Below are 21,468 nucleotides of genomic sequence, written 5' to 3'. Positions count from 1 at the left end.
TAAATCAAAATCATTCTGGAATGCCTGAAAGTTTTAGATAAAAGAAATGTATTGTCTTTGCTTTTTGTGTATATATTATGGTTCTGATACAACTTAAACCTCAGTAAATAGTTCATATTCCTACTTGATTTTTATGTTTTTCTTTTTCTCCTGTTTGTAACATTTTTCCACAGTTAGAATATGGCTGTTGCTTGAGTTACAACCCTATCATCAGAAAACTTCAGACTTACTGTCTCTTGTTTACTGTTTTCTAGCCTAATATTATATATTTTTTGTTGCTACAGTACTTACGCTTCAAGTGAGTCGATCTTCTGTGCCTGGAGAGCTGCACAAACTCACGCTTAGAGTCTGCCCGTGTCGAAACAGTTTCAACCAAGAGGCTTGTGATCTGACTACTAGAATAACAGCCACGTTTCATCATATGGAAATCAGTATATTGATCGGGAAGAATAAAATTTTATTGCTCTATTATCAAACTGCAGCCTAACACTTTTATTTTATATCACATGTTGAAAGACAGCAAATCTCTGGTTAAGAAGTTAGGTGTTTTTCTCAGATGGAACATCATTTTGCTTGCATTTATACTCCAGTGGTATCAGGTGGAGTCCACCTGATGTCTCTAGCCCCCCACAAGACATGGTAAAGTGTCAGGGAGTCATCTAATCATTAATTGTGACGATTCTTTTTATTAAGATAAATCAACTGAAATAGCAAAAGAAAATAAAATGCTACATTCAGCTTCTTCAAGGGAGAAAAATATAAAACTACAAAAATAAGTAAAGATTTATTCAAGAACATAACAGGCTTTCTAAAGAGGGATTATTATTTTGAAATGATTACAGCATCAAAAGCAGTTACTTGTACCAGTCAGAAAGCCAGTACTACAGATCAGAGACACATAGCTGTCATTCATCTCTTTACAAAAGGAAAAAGACGACAAAAAAACATGCCTTCAGTCTCGAGAGAGTCAAAGTTGGCATCATCAGATTTTTCACAATTTCTAGCAGAGATTTCCTTCCACTGCTGCAAGGCAGAGTGTAGGTGTGTGCACACTGTGTACCTGTCTCCCCACCCAGCTCCCTCACTGATTTTCTGAAGATTTGTATCAGAAGAATTATAATTTGCCAGCCAAGCTCTGTTAAATTGGAGAAGCGATTAGAAATAACATACCAGAAATAGTATCAGAGAGTGAGCATCTTAAAAGACTCAGGACTGAAACTTACAAAGCAAGTGATCCTTCTCCCACCCCCTCACTCAGCAGGCTCCTGACTGTGTCCTGTCCTCCCAGCCACACGCCACCAGTTTTAAATCCCCCCTGCACATACACGCACGCACAAGCAACCAAAAAGCTACTTGGTGAGTTGGAAAATGACGTTTTCCTGCAATCAGTGCTTAAGTGAATGTTTGTCCCAGTGTGTTACACCATGCTGTCAGCTAGCAGCAGGGAGTCGTTGAGTTGTTACTACATTTGATTTGACTGCCAGTAGGAAGCTTTATTTCTACCAACTGTTAGTTGCCAGCTCTAAAGATCTTCTCTTACTTTGGGAGGTTTTTATTTATTTTTTTTTTAGATATAGTCCATTATTTTTCTCTTTCACTCTGAGGATTTTTAGCATACGGCAGAAGCATCTCCACATCTCCATGCATCACAGCGGTCTCTTCACTCATCCTTGCTGCCTTAAACGCAGAAAAGTAATTTTATTAAGGCAACTGTAAGTCAATCCTGACACACATCAGAAAAGTGATTTTTATATCTGGACACCTGAATGAGAGGTGCAAAGATGAATATTTACATAAGCAAACTGAAGCAGGGGAATTTTATTCTGATCTTTTCTGAAAAGTGTGGGATTAGAGACTGAAGGAATAGGTATGGAGAGATAACCTGCGCGGATTTTCCTTCCAAGGAAAGCATTTGCTATCCAGATCATTATATGCTTTCTAGACAGAGATTTTAGTAGGGCTTTTTGTTTGCTTGTTTATTATTCATGTATATCCTGAAAGGTTTCTCCTCTGTCAAACAAGATCCTATAACTTTAACAGTTGTTTATAATGCTTCCTCTTCCTACACAATAATGATGATTTTGATAATTAGGATCTAATTATAATGGATCTGACAACAACTTCCAACAACGAAAAGCATCTTTAGAAAAATGAAAGCATATGCATGACTAGTGTAGGGAGGCGGGGTGGGGGAGAGAAATACATTCCTATGAGACAGCCTGAGAACTCAGGCTGAATGGAAAAGTAATTAACACTAAAGAGCTAAAACTGTAATTAAAGAAAATTTCATTAAAGGGAGGCAGGTGATTCCACTTTCCTAAATATGACAAGGTGCTGTATAAAAATAAAATAGCAGCCAGTTTCACCAAGTAGAGCAGCAAAGCCATGTCTTTAACCAGATCAAATTCTCGAAATTGGCTGTCAAGACGGGATTGTTGTGATTTATACCCGTCTATCAAGAGCATGAAAGAGAGAGACAGGAGAGGAAAAGAGGCAAGCTGCTGTCGCTTCCATTCGCAAAGCACCTTTAATTTCCACGGCACCATCTGTTACCAAATCTAATTCACATTCCCTCCTAATCTGGTTTAGTTCTGTAATACTAATTCTTCCACTACTCTTATGAACATCACTCTCAAGAAGAAGCTTTGGTTCTGAGTTGGTAAAAAATTGAATATTATATAGTTAAGGTTCTGGTGACTTAAGTGAAGCATGCTGCCCATTAAAATGCACTCCTGGTAAAAGGATTTGTTTCCAGTCAGTGTAGAGATACAGAATTGCTCATGTTTGAAAAAAGTCACGAGGGGAGAGAAAAAAAAGGGGAGGAAAAAAAAAAAAAAAAAAATCACAGCTGATGATAGGAAAGTAGGCTGTGGACATGAAAGCAGAGGTTGTCATAAAATACAATTGCTGTCAAGTTTAGCCACTTTCAGTACTGGCTATAAAATCACTTTGTCACGGTCTCATATCGAAAGCTTGAAACCGTATTTTTGCTAAGGAAACCAAAAGGAGTGAAATGCATAATTCTACACAAGAGAAAATATTTCTTTCAAATTATGAGTTGCGAACGTCTGTAAGAAACCAAAAAGGTAGGGATAAAAATTGAAAGTGGTTTAAAACAGTCTCCTGAGTGCCACAGTGTTACTCTTAGCTGTGTGATGATGAACAAAACCCCAATTGCTTTTGTGGGACTTGGAAACAAAGTAAAGGACCAGGCCCTTTCAGTGGCTAGGCCTTTTCAGACAGGCAGTTCCTCATCACTGGGTCTAGGGGTGACTCAGCTTTCTTCCTGGTTCCCATACCCAGCTCCTTGAACAGGTCCTCTTGAAATCAACATAAAAAGGAAAAAAAAGACTTAGACAAAACAAATATTACTAATAATATTATGGTACTATTTATTAATAATATTCATCTTTTATTTATTGATTTTAACACAGATCTTAAACTCCATTTCCAGCGAGTACCACTATCTCCCTCTTGCACACAGGCAAAACAAGACACAAAAGGCTGAAGAGTTGCCTAACACTGCTCAGCAGGCCAACAACTCGTCATGGAACAGAATCAAGGTCCCAGAGAATCCCAATCCAGTATATTTTGCATTTTTTTTTTTTTAATAAAAACATGCATTGGAAGTCTGAATATTTATTTTTAAGATGCAAACTTGCCTTGAACTTCCAGAAATTACACCTTTGTTATTTTTAAATATATACTTTTTCCTAAATGAGAAACTTAAGTCTAAATTAAATCTCTTCTTATCCCTACATTAAAATATTTTTCTGTTCAAGTAATCCAAATATCTTTGTGCGTAGTTTTCCCAAAAATAAAGCCTATGGCAAGAACCACTTTAGTCACACAGGGTAGTGTAGCACATAGGGTAATGTGTGAGCAATGTGTAGCTGTGAATAGCCCAAGGTTTTTATGTGTTTAATTTTTTTAAGGGTTTGAAATGAAAGAGGCAGACAATAACAGAAAAAAAAAAAAAAAAACAACAAAAAAAAACCACACTTTGATAGAACAGTAATATTCCACAAAATGCAAAAAGGAGCACTAGTTTTCATTATATGAAAGAGTAAAGCATAAACAAATTCCTAGCAAAAGAAAAGATTGTGAATTTATAACTGCTGTGAAACATCCATGAATGGAGATGTCAGTTCTGAAGATGAACATGAATTGTGAAGAAGTCTCCTCCTCCGATATCACTGCTTGATTCACAAATTGCTTAAATCATCTGGGTAATTTTATAAACGGTGTTGCGTTTGTTATTTTAATGGAAAAAGTAGGTAAAAAAAACAAAATCAAATTTGTTCTAAATACAGCACATCTGCCATTCATTGTGGGTCAAAACCTTGGGTACAGGGGAATAGACTCAGCAACTCTGAAGCTCTGCAAATTTATACTAGCCAATGGCGTTATTCCCCAACCCAGCCTGTGATTTCAGAGGGTCTAAGGTCCTGATACTCCGATATGCAAGATGCAAGTGGATTACCATAACCTACTGCACTCAGAGAAAACTATGCTGACATCAAAGGACTCAGAGAGCACAGCAGTGTGTATTATATATATATATATATATATATATATATATATATATATATATATATTCTTTTTCTTTTTTTTACACTAAAGCATTTAAGTGATATGAGCCCTGGCTGTTAATGCACATTTCTATTTCTACACTATAAAGTCCCTTAACATTTCTAACTGAAAACTGTAAAAAAAAAAACAAAACACCTCTTCCTTTGAATTCTTACTCTTTCTTTGTTTATCTATCTTGATTCTGGAAGAACTGGAAATTAAAAAACAAGCAAAACAAATAGTTAAGTATGTTACTTGGGTATGGTACTGATGACCAAATTCATCACGTGCTGAGATAAATCAGAGAACGTATAGAAGCAAAACCTAAGTGGCTTAAGTCTTTCCTAGTCTGTCTTGGATTTTAATGTGTGATTACAGATTTTTACAAATAAATAAATAAACCTTTGGCTTTTCACAGCTCCTTGTTCTTCACATATTACCACGTGTAATTCAAACCTATTTATGCCCCTGGGTTTACATGTCAGAGATTTGCCTCTGGATATAAGCAGCAAAGGTCAGGAAGTAATCGCTTTCACTTTTAAAATATTTGCATGATTACAGCAAGTTTGCAGGATAAGATTTTCACAAAGTTCTGATACGGTTTCTACTCTTTATTCTTTTGCCTTCCATTTTAGTGGGGGTCACTGGGAGAAAAGGAAATTCAGCATATTCCAGAGAAATTGTCTAAAGTAACAAAGGTGTACCAGCCCAATTACATTCAGAACAAGTATGTTGCTACTTGCAACTATAAAGCAATTGTATCAATGTCCTGCAATTATTACATGCTGAACTTGTGGCCATCTCTTCTGTAAGAAGTCACTGAGAGACTTGTCCAAGAAAAGCTTTACATGAATAGATCAGCATCAATTACTCCATATTGTACACTGCAAATTTCAGTTGTATTGTAATGACAGACATGCTTCAATTATTTCAACAGTATAAAGTCTGGATCAAATATTTGTTTCTTGTAGATTTAAAAGTTCTGCTTAAATCGACTGTCCTTGGGTAAGCAACGAAAGACTGGCCTTAAGACAGCACTGCATTCCACCATTAAACTACATTAACACACGCATCTGATCCTGAGAAGTTTTGTGCCTTGCTAGTTTCAGCGTGCAAGTTTGCTCGGCAAACTGAGTACCAGCTCTGATCAGTTAAAGAGAATGCATTAAATGATAATTATACCAGATTGGGCTTTACGTTTTTTATCATGATAGGACTATGGTCTGGAATAAAATCTCACCTGCATTTCACTAAGCATCTGCCTAGAATATATACTAAATCTGCTCCTTTCCTTCACTGGCTCTTTACACAATACAGGGTCTGACAGCAACTAAGTCTTTGTATTACCATTGCTTCACAGCATGAAGAGCCAGGAATTCTAAAAAATAAATTATGAACAACGAAGATAACACCAATATACTCAAACCTTTAACTGCCTATAGTTGGAAGCTTAATAAACTGAGGGTGTTTGTGGAGATCAGCATGAACACACCTAAAAGGAGGCCACTCTCATCTACCCCTGGATGGCTGCATCAAACATACTGTCAAATCCAAAACGGGACATCAACTGAAACATCTGTCATGGGACAACAAATTATGATAGCCAAATGATGATGTGGGATTGGCTCACTGTACATTATATGGGCATGGTTATCCTACAGGTTGTATTAAAAATGAGAGCCTAAGATTTATGTTATGGGTGATAAGGCCAAGAATGCTGTAAAAGTGAAAAAATATGGCTACAGTATGCAGTACATCACTACTAGGATAATTATTTATATAAAAAGTTCCCATTTGTAGACTTCCAACATCTAGGGATAAAATTCATATATTCAAAGAAGACATAATAATAACCTGTCAGCCCAGGGTGATGGATATGTTTTTAATCCAAATGACCAGTCTCCAGTCTACCTGTCATAAAAGGACACAAAAAATTGAATTTTCCTTTCATAATTCTTTAAGTTGAAAGGGAAAAACACGGAAGCATGATAAGTGGCTCATTCCAGCGGACAGATGGACAGGCAGTAGCAAAATGTATGAATAAAAGGCACTGTTCCTTCACTAATGCTATTTTCACTTGTTACACACTGCAACTCAGAGACAGAGAAGGTACTCCTTTCCTTTGAATTTTCAAGTATATCCTTATATAATCTTAAACTATATTCCATGCAATAAGAGATTGCTATAGACTAAGAAGTGTATTACACTATTTAGTTGTCATTTGAAAGCAATCCTGCACAAACTAGCACAAAAGCACTACACTTCATGTACATCTTACTGACTTGAGGTACTTACCCACAAAGGTCCCCTACTCTTAAATTTTCTGCTACTGGGAAGGAGTATCCGACCTGCATATTTTAATTTCTAAAAATTAATTCAATCAAGGAAACCTGGCAGAAATTTAGTAAATCTATCAGTCTCCTCCAAGGCAGAAGGAAAACTGCACAGTCCATTTCTGTCCCCTCCACCCACCACACACACAAACCCACACCACACATTTGCACAAATCTTCCCCAGCCTGCATTCTTCCAGGGGTAAAAATGACAAAGAAATTTAACTAAGTTAATTTTAAGTGCTGAAAATGTAGGCAGTCTACTCAGTTATTTCATTTTAAATATCTTCATTTTCCCATCTGTGTTATGGCAATTTTATTACACATTCGGCAAATTTACAGTAACAAGATGTTCCCCTGACAAATTAATCACTTTCCAAGCATTTTATCATATAAATAAAATATCACCTCAAGAGAGAAAATCATCTCAATCAGTTGATTTAACCCATCTTTCGGGGAACTCGTCTGAAACAGATTGAGCGCATTTTTTCTGAAGAGGGACTGTGCACACATCCTCCTGGACTCCCAGCTTTTATGATGAGGCTTTTCCAAAAGAAAATGTTAAAGACTAGCTGATAGGATGGCAAGATTCTTACTGTAAGAACTACACTGCTGCAATGACAGATCTCCATCAGGAAAAGAAACTCATTTAGAAGTTGGTATGGGTTTTAACTGGGGAACTACATTTCCCCTTAGATCACTGACAACTATTTCTGCAACATTCCTCTGGTGTTTTGCAACAATCACAGTATAAGAGTAAAATATATATTGTTTTTAATAATCTGCTCTAATGTTTTAATAATCTCACAATAAAATAACACCAGTAAAACTCCAACCAGCTTTGCAGCTGATGAAACACATATTTTGGCTTGGCTATTTAAAATTTCCCCAGAGGTCTCTCTATTCATTTTGGAAAATAAATTTTGGTTTTATGAAAAATAAGAGACTGACAACATTATCAATGCAATATATGAACAGTAGAGAAGTGGGTTCAATCCAAATTTTCCCAAACTAATCCTTAATGCCCTTCTGGAGAGAATCTGTCAGTGAAGCAATTTAACCTCTCTGCCATTTAAACTTTCTCCCTCTGCCCTGCTCCCCCCATTCTACTTTCCATTCAGGGACTGCCAACAACAAGTATAAACAAGAACAAGGAGGACTACCTTTGTTTATGGTACTAGAATCTAAAGTTGTTAAAGCCAAACAATTTTTGCCAGGTTTGTTATTTTTTACGTGGAGTTAATAGCATCAATACAGGTTTTTATATTTATTACAACACACTAAAGAAATATGATAGTATATCACATTTTTCCCAGAAGAATCACCCTACCAAACAACACAGATACATAATTCTTGCAACATGACTATACTCTTCAATGAGATATTTACAATATTTTCAACAACCAAGTTGTGGGTGCCAAGGAAAAGAGAATTCACACAGCTTTTCCATCCCCTTTACTCCCTCAGCAAAATACTAACTTTACCTCTCTGAATACTAACACATGAAAAATGCATATGACAACACAATTCACTAACCTACAAGCAGGAAAAGCATGTGTTTTATGGAATGCTATCAAATAGCAACATAAACTCTAGTATTTGCTACTTAGCCCATATAATTAATAATGCTGTAGATAGCCATATTAATACTACAAGGCATCAGTCATAAAAGCTGCAAGATCTGCACAACCCTGAATGGCTTAAGTGTTATCAATAAGGAATGTTTAGATGAACAATTATGAGTTTACATACAAATACAAAATTCCATATCCTACATGTATATTTTACCTGCTAAAACATTCCTGGTTTAGGTACTTTTTTTTAAAAAATTACTCTCAGAGATCATGAAAGGTAACCAAGAATTCTGAACATAGGTCAGAGCAACTTCAGTTCTTTAAAGGGATGCCAAAAACTTAAAACAAAAAAGGAAAAAAAAAGTCAAACACAGGAAAATTAATTATAGTACTTCTCAATCTTATTCTTTTCTATATTGGGAAAATCTAAATATTTGTTGTACAAGATGCAAGTGAACCAGGACAACTGGAAGTGGCTTATTATCCACTGACCCCTTCCTCCAAGTACACAGTCAGGAAATTTACTACCTGTATCAAGTGACTTATGCATGCAAGCTTTGCAGGATCAAGTCCCAAAAATTAGTGTTTCATTAAAGAAGCAGCTTCTTCAGCTTTTGCTAGAAAAAAGGACATTCTAAACATGAAGTATGTGTCATGGGACATTTCTTTTCTTGAAATGAAAACAGTGGCAATAAGTATTTTTTCAGGTTCTCATTTATGTATATTTTTAAAAGTCTTGGAATAGCTGGAAGCTTAAGTCAATGGAAAATACTCTGTTCTCAACCAGAACACAGAAATCAACCATTTCTGATCTATACATAACTGAAAGCAGTGCTTTCTTGAGCATGGAACCACAATGAGAAAAAGTACAGGGAGAAGATACTACTTTCTTCTCACTTACATTTTTAAAACTGAACAATATCCAGTGAGTTTGAGTGACATCAGAATCTAACTTTGAATCAAGCATCCTGCTAGGTACCGAAGACCCAGGTGCCGGTGCAACCACTGTGGAAGCGAATTAATTTGATTCCATGCAGTAAATACACAATTGTTTCCATCATTCAGCTCACCTGATTACAGGATCTAGCCAGCATTTTATAAAAACATATGCAGTGTTCAAACCAAAGCATAACAATCACAAAATGAAGGGCAAATCTTGCAGACCTCACGTAGATTAGAAAGCTCCAGGATGAGAAGCAACCTCAGACAGTGTTGGGTGTTCCTTATTTAACACAAATTCCTACTAACATCCATTTATTCTGGCAATATCTAATTGAGGCAAAGTGTCTTTATTTGATACTTCTTTCAGAGGAGGTGGACTTCAAAAATTCTGCACATGGCATTCAGATGCTTTGGCCTAAATGTTTGAGAAGCATAGAATTCCTTCAATTGGCTTTTAAATTAAAAATGAAACTCTTCTTCTGAAAGTCATGTCCTTGTAGTTCTGAAGTAGCCACTAATCCTTTTATACACCATAAAATATTTTCATCATTTTTCTTCCCCCTGCAATTGTTTCCTGATTCACCACAGAAAATACACTGTACTCCTAAACTCATTAACCTGGAAATTTAAAAACATAGAGTTTAAGTTACTTTCAAAGGTTAAATTAATCTTCATCTAATGGGGGGATCACCTAACTTGGGGGTCAAATTTTAGATGGAAGACGGGTATTCACACTGACTGAGAAACTTTAAAATAATCTCCAGGATCTCAGCTTTTGCAAACAAAATCTCTTCAATCTGAGGAAGATACAGGACACAGAACCTTTTAATTTGAAAGATGACAAAGTGGGTTATTTGTTAGTTATACGTGCCAGTAGGGTGATCCATTACCATGGATGTTCTACGGCAAGTACATGATGTTGCCTTAATAGTAGCTAGAGACTAATTGGCTTAAAAAAAAAAAAAAAAAAAACACAAAAAAAAACCTTAAAAAGGGTTTTGCATGTGAATTGAACTTAATAGGTTTGATGTGGACTAACCTTAAAGAATCCAATCCACTCAAATCCCTTTGAAGGCTGCAGCTGAATTTCATGCAAATCTTAGAGAAGTAGCCAGGCTGTTGGGATTTGGAGATGCTGCGTCCCTTTCTTCTGCAGATCTAAACCCACGCAAAACAATGACACAAAACCCTCCCACAATTTCAAGGGTTCCTCTCTTAAGATGATCCTGGTTTTATTCTTTGGCCCAGGAAAGTTGGACATTTAAAATCTGAAAGCAAGAAGAATCTGACATCAGGAAACATCAAAATATGAAGCCAATCCTTTATTTTTTAAACACAGCATTGGACTAATGTTTCAAGCATTTTAAAATAAATAATCTGATGACACCACTATTATTAAAATGCTCAGAATAGAATGATGCAAATGAATTTTCTTATGTGCTCAAATCTAGCACTCTCTTTATTAAAAATAATTCTGGTTTAGCAATAAATATAAATAAACCACCACAGTCTAAACCTTCTGGTGGTCATTTTGAAATTCAAGTAAACACCTGTAAAATAAACCTACTTATCTTTTCAAGGCCACTGTAACAACATGAAATTCTGTTTGCCCACCCCAGTTAAAAATATCTAAAAATATTTCAGTGTTCTCTGTACATTTATTTATGTAGGGAGAAAAGCACATATATATTTGTCTGTGTAACAATATATATATGCTGACAGCTGGAAAATTATTTGTTTGATGACTGGATTTAATCTTCACCTGATAAACATGAGAGGAAAAGGAAAAGGAAAAGCATTTATCAACTGCTTTTCCCCTTAGAATAAAGTACAGGTGTAACTAACTTTAATCAAATCAAAACCACACAGTGTGTATAAAGCACCAACTATGCAAAGTAGTTATAAATTCTTGGTTAACAAAGGGCACAGAAAGCCCTTAAAGGAAATATTTTATTTCTGCTAAATTAATACCTAAAAGCATTACATTTCATCAGTTTCACTTAGGTTTAAAGTCCCCAAAGATTCTCCTCCTGAAACTGGCTATATTTTATGTGCAAACCAGGCTGAGAGCTATCTAAATCTAGATAAAACTCATTGGCTTGTAATCTTCACAATGATCTATACATCTAAATCTATATGCAAATCAAATGCTCTCATGCATTAACACATTCCAAAGCATCTAGGAGTAAGAGAGTGCTTTCTCCCTCTCACAACCCCCCTCCTTTGCTCCTCTCCCCCTCTCTTTATTTACACTAGCTACCTAAATAATTCACACTGCCTTCTTTTCAGCCTGAATGTTCTTCTGTTGAAGCCTGCAATGAGCTATTGCAGTAACCAGATGGACACATGAATGCAGCAGGTGGGACAGATGGCAGACCGCCCTGTCTGACGCTGGCTGCCTCAGCTTGGCCTGCCTTTTCCTTCCAGGTACATCATCATCAGGGTAACAGAAAGCAGTAACGCAGAGGGGAAAAAACCCTTTACATACAATACTATATGAATTAGTTAAATAAATGACCAGATGCTTATTTGCTTTTTAAGCCAAAATGCAATTTACTTAAGAGTGCGTAAGAAGCATTTCCCCTCTTCCCTTAAAGGGGAAAAGTCCATCTCTATTCTCCAGCAAGCCCCCTGAGCAGTACGTATAAAACAAAATATGCCTGAAATCTTATAAAGATCTTAAACTCATGACTTCACAAAAATTTTTATTCGGCTTCAGTTTCCAAATAAGTCTACCCTTTCACAGGTAACAAATCTAATTTTCTTTACGTAAATCTATGTATCTTCTGGTACATGGTCACAGTTTTTAGATTAAGTCTTAGTGGCTATTATACATATTGTGAAAAGCCTGTTTCCATCTGTGTAGTATGTTCCCTGACTGAATTTCTCCTGCTTACCATTTCAGGAGATATATAAAACTAGTAGTTTATTACAAAAGATTTGATACTTCTAAGGAAAATGCAAACAAAAGCTATGGCAGTAAGTCTTTCTTTGACTGTAAAAATTAACATGTTGCTTTCCTCTCTGGGCCACTGGGCAAAATACAGTGAAGATGACATTAAGAAAAAAGTGTAATACGCGTTTTGAGCAAGAACACATGAAACTGAGCAAAAAAAAAGAAATCTCGTGACACATCTAGAAGAGTTTGACTGGCATCAGTATCACTGTATCACAAGAGTTATTCTTTTTAATTCAAAATGTATTGCTGTCTAAATGAGCAGAAGTGATTAACTTCATAGTCTTTTCAAATCAGCAGGCAACTGATTCAGTGTATTAATTGAAATCAGTTTCAAGGACAGTTTTAAAAATCATATTGAAATAAGGTATTAAATGTAAGTGGTCAGTTAGATGCTCTACGCAATCCTACGCTACCCAGATTTGTTTCTCCAACCTCTCTCCCACCCCTTGTGCCACCTCAACGACAGCAGCCCGTGTTGCTCTCCGGTCTGCCCGTCTCCCTTTCACAGAGCTTTTCACTCTTCCTTTTCACTAAATGCACCTTCTCTGAACTGACATCAAGGAAACCACCCACCTCTCCCCCAAATGGCAGGTAGATTTCTGCTATCTACAACAAAACAATCCATACTTCCTTTTTATCCTGGAGTGAATACTTTGATTTTAGATTAAAAATACAAAAACACACACAAAATTTATGCAACTATATATGAACCCATACAGAGTATGGTTGCACTTGCCATATTAAAAAGTATGTTGTGCCCTTTTCTGCTGCTTTCATGAATTGGTTGTATTTGTAGTCGTCAAAGCTTCTGAATAGGAACTACCTATATATTTAGACACTGCACCACAGTAGCATGACAGGAGACTCTATATAGTACCATAACAAAAATACTAAATAATAACAGGGTAAATCATATGGAATTGATTTGCAATTACACTCAACTACTGAGTCAAAATATTGGTTTTTTTTAAAAATCAGAATAAGCAATTACATGATATTGAAGGTAAAAGAAAAAGTGTAAGTCGAGACATGTTCTGTGTTAGATTCTGCTCCCTCTGAGCATACTGGTATAACTGGAAAAAAGAAGCTGACTGTAAATAAACTTGTATGGGTAAACGAGGACTAGTCCAAACTGGCAACTAAAGCCTGAAACAAACAGGAACTTACCTCTTCAGAGATTTAAACACACTCAGTAGGGACTCAAATAATAATAAACATAATAATACAGCATCTAGTTTCATCTGGCCCAGGGAGAAGACATAGCAGTATTATCAGAAAGTTTATTCTTGTTTATTTCTGACCTGGAGGAAGCCAGGAATTACAGAAAACCTCAAGGGACAGACTGCTTTCATGGGATGCCCAGACTGATTTTGAGGCCAGAGGTTAAGTACTTCAGATAAACTTTGGATAAGCAGCACAACTTCTGTATGCTTACATGTCCTAATTGAAAATCCTGAACTCTAAAGCTTTATATTACCATCTCTCTCAGGGGAAGGGAAAAAAAAAAAAAAAAAAAAAAAAAGAAGAGGAAGGAAAAAAAATGGGTGAAAGAATCCAGGGATCATACATGCAAACTGACAAAATTATGCAACAGATTTTGGTACCAGCAACTTCTAGAAATAGTGAACTATGCACTACCAGCTTCAGAAAAGCATTTCAAGTTATAGTAACTAGTTTACAACATCACAGAGAGACAGTAAAAGCAGCGCACTTTACAGTCAGTTTACAAACGCTATCATCCAAGTCATGATTTCACTATGATGATATAAGCTGTTTTTTCAACAACAATATATGAACAGAACTATGAACATGAAGGAACAGCCTCTTTAAAAATAAACCTCTGAGCCACTGCCAGGTTGTCACAACAGGAACACACACACTATTGGAGCATCAATCATAGAATCAAACTTGCATTCAAAAAGTGTATTATATTGGTAAGCTTGTTTCACTCCTGATAAAAAGTTAATATAATGAAAAATTAAAATTTTACAAGCCTTCTGTTTTCTTCAGCAGAACTCAGGGCTGAAACTGGTCATCTATTCTTAGTGTTGAAACATGTATTTAACTGTAGGTGGAGTAAAAAATAGGGGAGCAAAGAATGAAATAATTCATATTGTAAGGTCACAACACAGATATTAAGTTCTTTCTGGTTTGGACATATTTTCACAGTTTAGGTATTATTTCAAAATAACTGCTTTTAGTAGATTTATTAAATCCACTAATTAATAACATGATGTGACTATTCAAGGTATGTTTATATTAATTCTTGACCTTTTTTTTGCTCTCAAACAAACCTATTCAATTCTCTTTAACTTCATACTTAAAATTCAAATGCAATCTTCCTGCTTGTGGAATGCTTGCCATTGCTTTGTGGACACCATGAATAAGCAAAACCCTCATCATCTGAAGCCTGAGGTATCCCCTCAAAAGTCAGACTTGTACCTCTACAGAGGTATATAGAGACATCCTGATGGCAAAAAGCATTGAGTTGTAAAGGTATCTGTGAAGACAGGATTTGGACCCTACAAAAGCAGCTATTATTCATAAAGGCTTTTCAGTAAAAAAAATTGCATGGTTAAATACATATCTATAATCTGATAATCTGTGAGGAGTTACTGCTGATGAGAGAACACTTAATGATAAAAAACTTCATTCTGTTCTATGAGAAAAGTAATTGTCAATCCTAGTTCCATGAGAGCATCACAGGAAAGGAGGAATAATTATACTTAAACTGGACTTGATATAAATGCCATGAAGTTGATTTTCAAACGGATCAAATTTTCATTAGAGTTCCGCAAACAGAAGATCTGATGAGTTTTCTTAGGGCCAAGGTTGTAGGACTTCTGAAAATGCTAACCACTTCAGGAAAAATGAGTTACGTTTTTTGTGGGTCATGGTTTTGGTTTTGTGGTTTTTATTTTGTTTGGGGTTTTCTGTTGGTTGTTTTTTGGTTGGTTTTTTGGTTTTGTTTTTTGTTTGTTTTTTTTTTTTTTTTTTCAAATCAAACTACATATATTGTGTAAATGCAACTTCATAGATACGAACCTCTTTTCAAAATCTGGTCCAGGAAGAATGGGAAAGAGGAAAAAAAAGCAAAGCAACAAAACCAACAACAAAACAAACCCTCATGTTAGTAGAATTATAGAATTACACACAATATTTACGAAAAATTATGTAATCTTAAACATATCTTCATTTAAAACATGAAAATTTATCTGGTCAGGTAATATACTGATAGAAGAAAAGAAATGGAAGTAACTTATAAACAATCTTAGTATGTAACAACAAGTAAATTCTCCTTCCACTGCAAACGTATCCCCCTTTTAATACACAGCATAAGTGAGGGCAGATTTTGATGCTTAATGTAATGGACATAATGGCTTTAAACACTCCCAAATATGCAAATGCAAAGGAATGGAAAAGTTATCTTTTTAAAGGAAAGGTGTACAGGAGAAATAAGCAGACATTAAACCCTAAATCGTAAAGGTATAATTTCAAAAAGACAATATAATCTACCTGCTCCCCTATGTCAACGACCAAAAAAATTAGATTTTGAATGCTGACATTCAATCCTCTCTTCCCTCTGCTGCAAAAACTGAAGCACTAACTTGGAACACCGTGACATTTGACTCTCTGCCTCTTGTTGGACACTAACAGAAGTCTACTCTTAAAGGAGGACAAAGTGTCTAAAAATGTCAAATACATAACAATTCCTGCACTTATTTCTCTGCAGCTGAGCAGAGCCATTTACATAGTCCACTGAACACTGTTTAGTAAACACGATAAGAGTGCTTCTATCTTTCTGCCCTTGTAAAACCAAGGCAGGGTTTCTGTTTTTAGTTCATACTCTGGTTCGGCATTAATCCTGTTTTATGTTGTTCACACCTGCTGCTGACTAGCAGTCTGCTGATGGGTTGTGGTTTGTTCTGCTCTGAGACAATCCTCACCAGTTTCAACAAAAAACTAATCACTAAACTGGAAACTAAACCCCAACTGCTATGCAAAAACTGTAAAAGGGAAGAACTGAAACGTTTGCCTCATTTTCCTTACTCTGCTACTCCCAAAGGTTCAAAATTTAAAATCGGGTTTTAAGTGCAAGTGCTTTTGCTTAGTCCTCACGCCTAGCTTTTCTAGGAGTTCTTCTCCAGATAGAAAATCTTAGAGAAAATGTCATGGACACAACCTTTATAAATATATGCTGCGGAACTCACCTTTTCCTTTGTGCCTAAGAAAATAACAGGCTCTCCTCTAACAGAAGTACTGAATGTTGCTAAGGCATCCTTTTGTGAATCGACAGACACAGGTTTTTGCAGATTTTCCAAGAAACTTCCTTTAACATATTTTCACATGAAATTCAAATGTTACTGTTCTAGAAAACAGTCTTTTTTTAAAAAAATCACAATGCTGATCTACACATTCAAGCATTAAAGAAGAGGGGGGGAAAAAAAAAAAAAAAAAAAAGAAGAGCCATAAAGTCAAAGTAAAGTCTTCCTCCCATTGATCTCAACAGTGAAACACACCCATGCCTTCATTTTTACAGAATATCAAATGCTTGAATGCTTTACCAGATACAAAAAAGGTGATCTGTGATTAAAGGAACAGGTTTGGATTTACATAGTGCTCATATCCAGAGAGAATAAGAAAATCGAGAAAAGGAAAACCAATTACAATAGAAACCCTTTGTTTAGTGAACACATCAATGCAAACTGTCCATCGAGATCAGGGATAGAAATCACATGTAACTTTACCAACTCAGAGACTCCTATATAGGCACTGTTATCTACAACAAAGTTTTGCAGAAGAAAAGCCTCTAAAATGGAGGGCAGGACATACTACTTTCACACCTACTTTAAGATACTCTTTATATCACTAGAGTAACAAAGAAGCATCAGAATATTTGGAGAGTGAACTCTCTATGTCTCCTTTATCCTGTTACGCCATCCTGGCCTATTTCTTTCTACAAAAGAAAAAGCAGAAAAATGCTTTCTGTCCAACAGCCAAGTTCCTATATCTCTTAAAGACTATATGAATCTTTCCATAAATAAAATGTTGGTTGGAGGCCAGTCAAGGCAATTTTCCATCTATTAAAATTTATTTTGCATCTCATGGGGAAAGATGTGCTGAATGACCATGACCATCCTTTGTGACTTTTTAATTCTGCATAGAAACACCAAGAAGTTTCTGCCTATATAGGAAGATAATATGCCTCAATCAGACATATGTATTCCATGCTACAGCTTTTCATCCAAAATTCATCAGCAGAAACAAACCAAGATCAATCAATCTTTACGTAAATTCAGCATTTCAACCTCTCTTGCAATGCAAATGTAAAGCCAAGGAAAAAAAGGGGCCGGTCTCACTTTGTCTTACCATCTCCATCTGAAGGATTTCTACCTCCTCTTCAGTCAACACAAGACTGAAGATATTGGCATAATGCCAACACTGCTTTTAAGCTCACACAGAAAATATTATGGTGTAATCTTAGTATTTCCTGGTCACACTCCCTTAGGCAACTCTATACTGGTGCAAATGTCACATCCTGACAGTGAATCCTTGGACACAGGCTCCATTTCTTCATTGATTTCTTTTAAAATACTACCAAATCATTCATTTTTAAAATTAATCATAGAGACTGATCCAAAATCTACTAAAATAAATGGCATTCTTTCCATTTAGTTTTGAATCAGACCACTACCAATAAAAGCAAAAGATTTCTCAAAACAGATCAAGATCTTGGCAGCAGGCTGTCCTTCATACCTTGAAAAATTTCTTCTAACTTATCTAACAATGGTACAAAAACCCCACAGTATTTTTGTTAAACAGCTGCATCTGCAGTACTCCTGTTCCAGCATTAAACAAGTATCACACATTTTTCAAAAAATTAGAAAAAAAAAAAAAAAAAAAAAAAAAAAGGGGTAGAAGCCCCGCCCCAGTCATCCATCAAGTGTACATCCAGGCCACTGCTCCTAAGACATTTAATATATGCTAAAAAGATATAAAAAGACATAAAAAGCTTTCAGAAATAAAAGTGCTTCAGAAGCTGGATTTTAATATTGCCAGGTGGGGTTTTTTTGCCAGATTATAAAGTTGAATTAAATGCCAGGATAACGTATTTCAGAAGCAGCAGCAGCTTACATATTGTCTAGTATTAGTGGCTGAAGTGTATTGCTGATTCCAAAGCTAGACTATTGCCATCGGTGGGGGGGGGGGGGGGGAGGGGGGAGGGAGAGAATAAATAAATAAATAAATGAAAATTGTCATTCCCTACCAACCTCCTTACCTGCTGCCTTCAAGCACTCTTTTCAAGTATGGCCTCCATAGAGAAAAAAGTTAAGACTACTTTATTTTGATTACAGTGCTTTCCCCAGGCAGGAATTTTTATTTCAGTTTGAATCTTTAAACCATTACATTTTCAGTGATGCATTTTTATATTTACAGTTGACATCTTCATAGAAGAATGAAACCTTTGAGCAACAGCTCTAAAGCATGAAGGTTGCCTGCAGTAAGTACTTAAATTATTTTACACCCAAATGGAGCCAGTTGTTTTTAGCTAAAATTTAATAAACCTTAAATCAATGACCTTTCTTTTACTGAAAGCCTGCACTTGGGAAAACTAACTTTCCCAAGAAACATATTTTGGTGAGTAAATGCCAAACAAAGGGCTATTTAAATCCGAACATTTTCTCAATTTATAGCTTGTGAACATTCAGTTCCTAAATTCCCACTGCTGCCTAATGTATAGAACAGTGGTTTAATCACATACCATTGATTTCAGAGTGTCACAGTGATCTCATTGACAGTAATCAATAATAATCCAAAATCAATCAAATCTGCTCTTGCACTACCATTCATCAAATTTGAATATCCCAAAATTAATTGTAGGCACGTGAAAGAAAAAGAATCTAGAAATATTTTTTTTAAATGTACAAAAATAAAAATCAGTAAACTTTGAGATGATAATAGTGCATCCAAGCATGCTTCATGCCTGCTGGTATAAGTTAATGATGAATCACACCTTGCCTTCCCAGCAAAGGCTTTGAGATATATTCTTTTTCGAACACGAAAATACACAGCAACTGAAGGCAGAGGACATACTAGTAAATGATCGAGCATTATTTTATGAACAGCTGTGTTATGTGCTGAATTTCAAATGTGTTGCCAGTGTATTACAAAATGCACAAGTATGTTACACTGTGAAGAACCGCACATTGTAAGTTAGTCACTGCACTTCATAGAGCAAGAGAGGATAAAATTACTGAATTTCTGTACCAAAAGCATGAATAGATGTAGCCACTTATCAAAAGAGCTGTTATTGTTGCCGAGGACTCCTCTCTCAACATATTCACCTGTAATTTTGTCAAGGTAATAAATCCTTCCATTCATTACAGCACACTCAAAAGCACCCTGCTATTTAATTTAAATGGAAAAAAGGCCCAAAGTGTCTAAAACATTTACTTTTGCTAATGTAAAAGTGCTGGCATTTTACTTCATTCCTGATAAGCCGGTGCCAATGGATGTGATTATTCTTTTCTTATTCAAAGCATATCAGCAGTTAGAAAGCATTCTCAATCTTATCAGGTGTATGAACAGCACAGTCACTGAAAACAGTTTGTACTGCTCCTCTCTCTCTCTGCCAGGCTATCAGATAAACCCAACTAACTAACTGTATTTACACACACAATCAAACATAAACTGTGTCTTCAATATATTGTAGCCTGTTTCTGGCATGCTACAGGTTTTCATTAGTTGTAACAAAAACAGCAGCGGTGAATTAGCTTACAACAAAAATACAGCCACTCTGTAACACATAACATAAAAGGGATGTGGAGATAAAAAAAAAAATGGGGGAGGGAGGTAGAGAAAAGAGAAAAATTTTCTGAAGAAAGAACGATCATTTCCATCTCAATCTTTCACAGGTATTTACCTGGTACTACCCAGAAAGGTAGATTAAAATGCATTTGAAATATACCTGACACAGGACTTAAGAGCAGAAAAATAATTTCTATTTGCTTTTTTTTTGTTTATTTTATTCTCCTGTCCTCTAGGAACTGTCTCCAATTTTCAAGGGGTGAGAAAAAGAAAGAAACAAAGAAACAAAGAAACAAACAGACAAAATGGTTACAGTGTCTGATAGCATTTAAATACCTTTACTGTTTTTGTCCAGAATGAGACCATGATTTCTCATGATCCAACTTTTGTCTCACATTAAGATTAAAAGACCCACCACAAGAAAAAAAAAAAAAAAAAAAAGCAAAATTCCGCCCCAAATAAACCTCCTGGCAACTCTCCTTTTCATTCAGTGTCTCAGATACTGACTTTTCAGTGCTAACTACTGAGGAATAATAAAAGATCTACTACTTCAGAAAGGCCATGGCTTTGAAGGTTTTGCTTACTGCACAGCCATAGGAAATCTGTGCAGAATCTCCCTTCCCTCTTCTCAGAATGACAGCTACAATGTTGTATTTGAAGAGTTAAACGTTAACCTGGCTGTGCGCTGGGGGCTTTCGGCTAGCTAAATGAAAAGTTCTGGAACGCCAGGAGAAATCCTGACTTTCAGCTCTTGATTAATTACAGCCTTCTTCAGAAGCTGAAGCTTCGGTCCCTTGCATGGAGCACTCCTTCCCACCGCCCCCACCCACCGACTGCCTTTTGCTGAATACCTCTGATGGAGCAGCAAAGGGCAGGCACGTGCCACCACCTGAGCCCATCTCGGGCTTCTGTCTGGCCTCCCGGCGCAGATCGAGCCATCCTCTAGATTTGTAGGAGAACAATGAGCCGAATTAAGCCAAGTGTGCAGGGCCGGGTAATTCAGCCGATTGTTGTTTCTCCATCTGTGACACCAGGGCCTGGTGATTGATGGGACAGGTGTCATTCATACTGCTGTCAGCCACCGACAGTGGCTGCTCAGCTCTTTAAATATCACCCAGCACCAACTGGGCCCGAGCAGCTCCCACCAGGGGAGCGATGGGGTGCCCGGGAGCTTTACTTGGTTATTGGGAATCCGATTCTCATCCCTGTGACGCTCCCGGGAACAGTTGGTTAAAGACACGGCATTTCATGCCACTTCAAAACATCTGATCTGTCCCACT

The 21,468-nt window shown here is 36.3% G+C and overlaps 1 protein-coding gene across 9 annotated transcripts in view; it reads right to left on the bottom strand.

Moving 5' to 3' along the window:
* The window catches only part of ESRRG (estrogen related receptor gamma), a 406,413-nt gene that overhangs the window by 136,482 nt on the left and 248,463 nt on the right, over positions 1 to 21,468 (bottom strand). The window contains exon 2 of one of the 9 annotated variants that reach the window (XM_042789773.1): positions 10,460 to 10,688. The exons of the other annotated variants lie outside the window; for them this stretch is intronic. Coding sequence (XP_042645707.1) covers positions 10,460 to 10,512 — 53 coding nt within the window. The 5' untranslated portion in view covers positions 10,513 to 10,688. The remainder of the gene's footprint in view (positions 1 to 10,459; positions 10,689 to 21,468) is intronic. 9 annotated transcript variants of the gene reach the window in all.

Source organism: Tyto alba, unplaced genomic scaffold, assembly GCF_018691265.1.
Source record: "Tyto alba isolate M040663 unplaced genomic scaffold, T.alba_DEE_v4.0 Super-Scaffold_16, whole genome shotgun sequence".
In the NCBI taxonomy this organism is placed as follows: Eukaryota; Metazoa; Chordata; class Aves; order Strigiformes; family Tytonidae; genus Tyto; species Tyto alba.
This window is presented reverse-complemented; position numbering and strand designations above follow the sequence as displayed.